The 6,865-nt window shown below is 37.1% G+C and overlaps 1 protein-coding gene across 10 annotated transcripts in view; it reads left to right on the top strand.

Moving 5' to 3' along the window:
* Positions 1 to 5,941, top strand: part of LOC138308885 (regulating synaptic membrane exocytosis protein 2-like) — a 46,833-nt gene extending 40,892 nt beyond the window's left edge. For 8 of the 10 annotated variants that reach the window (XM_069249921.1, XM_069249927.1, XM_069249928.1 and 5 more), the window contains 8 exons: positions 71 to 141; positions 544 to 792; positions 1,507 to 1,636; positions 2,153 to 2,382; positions 2,633 to 2,777; positions 3,576 to 3,811; positions 5,023 to 5,162; positions 5,623 to 5,941. In XM_069249921.1, coding sequence (XP_069106022.1) covers positions 71 to 141; positions 544 to 792; positions 1,507 to 1,636; positions 2,153 to 2,382; positions 2,633 to 2,777; positions 3,576 to 3,811; positions 5,023 to 5,162; positions 5,623 to 5,853 — 1,432 coding nt within the window. In that variant the 3' untranslated portion in view covers positions 5,854 to 5,941. The remainder of the gene's footprint in view (positions 1 to 70; positions 142 to 543; positions 793 to 1,506; positions 1,637 to 2,152; positions 2,383 to 2,632; positions 2,778 to 3,575; positions 3,812 to 5,022; positions 5,163 to 5,622) is intronic. The other 2 variants (XM_069249922.1, XM_069249930.1) reach the window with 1 other exon arrangement.
* The last annotated feature ends 924 nt before the right edge of the window (positions 5,942 to 6,865 follow it).

Raw genomic sequence — 6,865 nt, forward strand, 5'->3', positions numbered from 1 at the left:
TAACTATGAATCGAAGTATTTTATACGCAAATATATATAGTTGTTTATCTTTTCGGTATTTCTTTTGTAGTAAATCCTCTCCAAAGCGAAGAAAACTACCAGCAATTCCACTCGAAGCTCAAATGGCAGGTCGCGATAAAGGTACATATGTATAAACTGTTGTTCTCTCATAAAATAATGTTGTGATATTATTTTGTTCTTAGAATATCAACAATAAAAATGACAAAAGAAATGTATAATTATATCATAATGTACAATTCGTCAAAAGCGTTTGACTATAAGTATCTTTAATAGTAAATGGGCTTTGTTTGATTGTCTTTACTTACTTTGAAGAGCCGATATCCAAATATGACTTCGACACAAACTTTGGTGGCTTGATTGAGCGTCCACCATTTACATGTGAACGGTAACCTGAGCTTTAATGTCTTCGATACCTTAAACATTCACCCCTGAAGACACGTTTAGGCTCTTATAAATCAAAGTTTAGATCAGTCCATTATGACATATCAGGGGCGAATGACTTAATTTAAATATTTTAAACAGTGACACAGGACCTGGAGAAGCGAGCGCAGAAGTTGACGATGAAAATGAAGATGTCGTCTAGTGGTGCAAATGTGTCAGACAGCGAGAGTTATCGCAGTAGGCGGGACTATCACCGCGGCGACTTCCGGGAAAGATCACGTGATCGGGGGATGTCAGGTGACCGAGGAGAGATGATGTATGAAAGAGGTGGTCATGGTGGACACGATTTTGAACGAGTGCATCATCATCGTCGATCGCGGCGAAATCCAGGTGATTACACTTATTAATCTCCACGATAAATAATATGATCCCCTTTAAAAGAAGTTCAATATGGCAAAAAATCATTTCATCAATTCCATACATAAATAATAGTGCATGCTTGAGGATAGATGTTGGAGAAAAACATCCAAAGCTATATAATGAGTTTGTGTAAGTATTTTACACAATTGCAAAAATATATGTAATCGATTAAATCATTAAAGTCAATTGTGGCCAACCACGTAGAAGATAGTGGAACGCAATGTCATTTTCACCGCAATAATATTGACTTGACAAAAGAATATGATATAATAAAGAAAAACATTACAAAGATTTCTCCATATCAATATCCACTCTCTGCATAGGCATATACAACACAAACCAGACTGTGTTTTCGTGACTGCCAATAACTGTTCAAAAGGACCAGATCAAACTTAGGACCAAATCAAATTTTACTTTTTAGGTGTCACTTTGCCATCGCTTCATAATATGAAATTTTAACTTTACCTGGTGTAAAACCAATAAAATAAGGATTGTTTTCTATCCATGTTCCCATTCGACACTGCAGTTGCTTGGAAAGAAAATTTTATACTGTGGTAAGCCTCGAAAGGAAAGAAACCTTTCTACTGTGTGAAGCCTCGAAAGGAAAGAACAAATTATACTGTGTTAATTTAAGCCTCGAAAGGAAAAAAAACTTTAGACTGTATCTTGTCTGCTTTGTTACAGAGTTTAACCCGGAGATAGCTGATGATATTGGTAGTGACGCTTCCGAGACCAGTGATATGTCAGAAGTGTCCAAAGTCAGCACACTCAGTGTTAGATCTACTCAGTCAGATCATCCACGACGTACGTTCAGGTAAGGCCACTCAAACTCACGCACGTGCAGTTAAGGCCACTCAAACTCACGCACGTTCAGGTAAGGCCACTCAAACTCACGAACGTTTAGGTAAGGCCACTCAAACTCACGAACGTTCAGGTTATGTCACTCATGCCCGTGCACGTTCAGGTAAGACCACGCAAACTCATGCACGTTCAGGTAAGACCACGCAAACTCAAGCACGTTCTGATAAGGCCACTCAATCTCTTTTAGCATGTACTAAATGAACCCCCAGGTATTAACTTTGTAAGCATTAGATGACAATTATATTCCTGTGGCTGACACCGCTGGTTGATCTATTACGGTAAATTGCTTGTTACACTAAAATTTTATGAAATTATTTGGGCAATGCATTGAATTTATTTCGACTGACAACTAAGGTTAACTAAAACTTTACAGACACGGGTTGTAAATCTAAGCAATGTCTTTGACTTTGTTAAACAATGTAATTTTGTCAGTAATTATAACGTCACTTTTTGTATGTTGTTATTGTAGTGAGTTTTCACAGAGAATGGGGATTCGAACTACAATCCCCCGTCGCCAGGTGACTCCCAGCTCTAGCAGTGACAGTCGCGATAGTTATGAGAAGACCGATGGGAGTATGTCCGACTCAGCTCTCAGCGCCAGCGTAACGGAAGGCCGGAAACGGAGACCAAGTCTAGGCCACAAAATGGCGACGTTTGTAGGGTTACCATGGAAAAGTAACAGTGCCTCGCAGTTAGCAGGTTAGTCCATCCATCAATTAAACCCTGAAATTCCATAATGGATTGGTCTAGTCTTTGATATAGAAGAGCCTAAATGTGTCTTCAGGGGAGAATGAGTAAAATTATTTTAGTTGTATAAGATGTTTAGTCCAATCACCAACTTAACAGCTTATAAATAATGAAACAAAATCTCTGACGCCTTCAATATTGTCTGTTCCCTTACCAATAAGTGTCGCGGTGTTGATTTTATGCAATTGCTTGCTTTATGCAGAGGCTGGTAAGAAGAAAAACTCATTCCAAAGAAGTGTAGAGGTTGGGCACGGTCTGGAGCCAAAGTATGGGAGAATGGTAAAGCAAGCGAGCAAGGATTCTACGGACGGCAGCATCGGCAGCATCAGTAGTGACTCGGGCAGTGTGTGAGTATAAGACTAAGTTTCCTTTCATAGAAATAGTCTAACATCAGTAGTGACTCGGGCAGTGTGTGAGTGTCAGACTAAGTTTCCTTTCATAGAAATAGTCTAACATCAGTAGTGACTCGGGCAGTGTGTGAGTATCAGACTAAGTTTCCTTTCATGGAAATAGTCTAACATCAGTAGTGACTCGGGCAGTGTGTGAGTATGAGACTAAGTTTCCTTTCATAGAAATAGTTTAACATCAGTAGTGACTCGGGCAGTGTGTGAGTATGAGACTAAGTTTCCTTTCATAGAAATAGTCTAACATCAATAGTGACTCGGGCAGTGCAAGAGTACCAAACCAAGTTTGAAATATCATTTCAAATATCACATGAACATTATAACTCTTTTTGGAGAAGTCATCACTACATTCCATTACCCATTACATAGTATGTACTATATAGTTACACAGTAAACTCTGTAATATGCAAATACGGAATAATCTATGTTCCATTTCAGTGGTGAATAATATCAGATATTTGACGTAGTGTGCATGTAAATGTAATCATTTACTTAAAATTGTCAACTTGAATATAATGAATAACTTCAAATTATCAACGTGAACTTAATGAAATCTTTGAAATTATCAATGTGAACATCATGAATAATTTGAAATTACGAATGTTAGTATCATGAATAATTTGATATTTTTAACGCGAATATAACATATAATTTGCAATTATCAATTTGAATATCATGAATAAGTTGAATATCACGAATCACAGTGAGGAACGATGCAGAAATGATTCTGCTACATTGTAGGATGTATTACAGGGTCTGGCTACCGCCCGGCGGTAACCCCGCCTTAGGACCGGAGGGCCAATTTGGCGAATTCATCGAGGGCCTAGGTCCCGCACAGCTGGTGGGTCGACAGGTGCTAGGTTCACCATGTCTAGGTGAAATCCAGCTTGGGCTATACGACAGGAAAGGTCACTTGGAGGTCGAGGTCATACGCGCACGTGGCTTGATGGCCAAATCCGGAGCCAAGATATTACCTGGTATGTGATGAATATGTAATAGAAACTTTCGAATTACTGAAAACATACATCTAATTAAGTTGACCATTCGCGCTTAAAATCGATTGTGCAAATTGTACTTACTAAATATCATTGAAAGAATAGTCATTGTGGTTGTGCAAAATCATATTTATACTAACTTTTTCACAAGCGATTTTGCGCTAAATTGTAAGTGTCTATTACTGGATGATTAGCGTTGTCGCCCTTACAATTGGTACTGATGTTTTAGAGTTGTCGGCTTTATATTAGGTACTGATGTTTTATAGTTGTCGCCCTTACATTTTGTACTGATGTTTTAGAGTTGTCGTCCTTATATTTGGTACTGATGCTTTAGAGTTGTCGCCTTTATATTTGATACTGATCATTGATGTTTTAGAGTTGTCGTCCTTATATTTGGTACTGATGTTTTATATTTGTCGCCCTTACATTTTGTACTGATGTATTAGAGTTGTCGCCTTTATATTTGGTACTGATCATTGATGTTTTAGAGTTGTCCTTATATTTGATACTGATGTTTTAGAGTTGTCATCCTTATATTTGGTACTGATGTTTTAGAGTTGTCGCCTTTATATTTGATATTGATCATTGATGTTTTAGAGTTGTCGTCCTTTATATTTGGTACTGATGTTTTAGAGTTGTCGCCTTTATATTAGGTACTGATGTTTTAGAGTTGTCGCCCTTACATTTTGTACTGATGTTTTAGAGTTGTCGTCCTTATATTTTGTACTGATGTTTTAGAGTTGTCGCCTTTATATTTGGTACTGATGTTTTAGAGTTGTCGTCCTTATATTTTGTACTGATGTTTTAGAGTTGTCGTCCTTATATTTTGTACTGATGTTTTAGAGCTGTCGCCTTTATATTTTGTACTGATGCTTTATAGTTGTCGCCCTTATATTTGGTACTGATGTTTTAGAGTTGTCGTCCTTATATTTGGTACTGATGTTTTATAGTTGTCGCCCTTACATTTTATACTGATGTTTTATAGTTGTCGCCCTTACATTTTTTACTGATGTTTTAGAGTTGTCGTCCTTATATTTGGTACTGATGTTTTAGAGTTGTCGTCCTTATATTTGGTACTGATGTTTTATAGTTGTCGTCCTTATATTTGGTACTGATGTCTTATAGTTGTCGCCCTTATATTTGGTACTGATGTTTTAGAGCTGGTGTCCTTATATTTGGTATTTGTTTACTAGCCCCGTATGTGAAGGTATACCTGATTGACGGCAAGACCTGTGTAGAGAAACAGAAGACAGTAGTGGCACGACGGACCCTTGATCCTCTTTACCAACAACAGCTTGTCTTCATGGAGCAATACGGAGGCAAAATTCTACAGGTAATGGAAATGTCACCTCACGTTTTACAGGCACAATGTAGAGGGGAATCCTGATGCTTTCTTTATCTCATAAAATCATAACAGTTCAGTCAGATCAAACCAATACCTTAGGTCAAGAACGTAAAACATCTGGTATATTTCATTTTATAAATAGTAAATTGATTAAATAAATTTGTAATATTTACAATTATTGTTACCTAAGTTAATAGGTATGTTATAGTATAATAATCATTGATTATATGGGTCAAGGGAGTTTATCAATGGTTGAGTTCTAGATTACATTGGATCCTTACAAATGTATGTCTGTAGGATACGAATTACTTAGTAGGAAGTATGGAGTAAAGAAGTAATTTCACAGATAAGAATTACCTTGGGTAGTGAATATGCAGGAACGTTATTCCAACAGTGTGATATATGATGTTCCAAGTAACAATTTTTTTTATAATATTTTCTCTACCAGGTAACAGTTTGGGGAGATTATGGACGAATGGATAGGAAAGTATTCATGGGTGTAGCGCAGATTCTACTGGACCATCTTGATCTAACGAACATTGTGATTGGCTGGTACAAGTTGTTTACTAGTAACTCATTGGTCGGTCATCACTCGTCCACTTCCACACTCGGTCATTCCCGTAAAGGTTCAACAACATCCTTAGACAGTGGTTACAATAACAGTAGCCCGAGGACATAGCACGAGGCTACGGCATAGCAAGAACAATTGATAAAGGACATAGCACAAGGTTACATCATGGCAAGAACAATTGATAAAGGACATAGCACACAATTAGGACATAGCACACATAGGCAAGCAAGAACAATTATAAAGGACATAGCACACAGGCTACGGCATAATGCAAGAACAATTGATAAAGGACATAGCACAGCTAGCATACAAGAACAATAGAAAAGACATGCACACAGCTACGCATGGCAAGAACAATTAATAAAGGTCATAGCACACAGCTACGACATAGCAAGAACAATTGATAAAGGACATAGCACGCAGCTACAACAAAACCAAAGCAATCAATATAAGACTTAGCACAAGATTACAGCATAGCAAGAAAATTAATAAATGGCATAGTACATGGTTACGTTACAGCATTGCAAGAACAATTGATAAATGATACAGTACGCAGCTACAGCATAGAAAAAACAATTAATAAAGGTAAAAGTTCAAGGCCACAGCATAACAAAAATAAATAATAAAAGACAGCAAACGGTTATAGCATAGCAAGAACATATAATGATAGACAGCAAACGGTTATAGCATAGCAAGAACAAATAATGATAGACAGCAAACGGTTATAGCATAGTAAGAACAAATAATGATAGACAGCAAACGGTTATAGAATAGCAAGAACAATTAATAAAGGACCTAACACACGGCTACAGCATAGCAAAATCAATTTATCAAGGATATAATATATGGATACGGCATAGCAAGAACAATTAATAAAGGTCACAGCACATGACTACAACATAGCAATAACAATTTATCAAACACATAGCACGTTATCAAAACTAATTAACAATTGCACAACAGTTAAATCCAAGTGGTGTTTGTAATAACAATTGTTAAAGGAAAATGTCTTTCGTCACAACACTCTATGCCTAAGGTATAAATCTAGATAGAATCAATAAATGACGACCAGTGGCAAGGGAAATAAACCTAGCCATGTCCTGTGGCTACAGCGGACAGT

Source organism: Argopecten irradians, chromosome 15 (assembly GCF_041381155.1).
Source record: "Argopecten irradians isolate NY chromosome 15, Ai_NY, whole genome shotgun sequence".
NCBI classification, from domain to species: domain Eukaryota; kingdom Metazoa; phylum Mollusca; class Bivalvia; order Pectinida; family Pectinidae; genus Argopecten; species Argopecten irradians.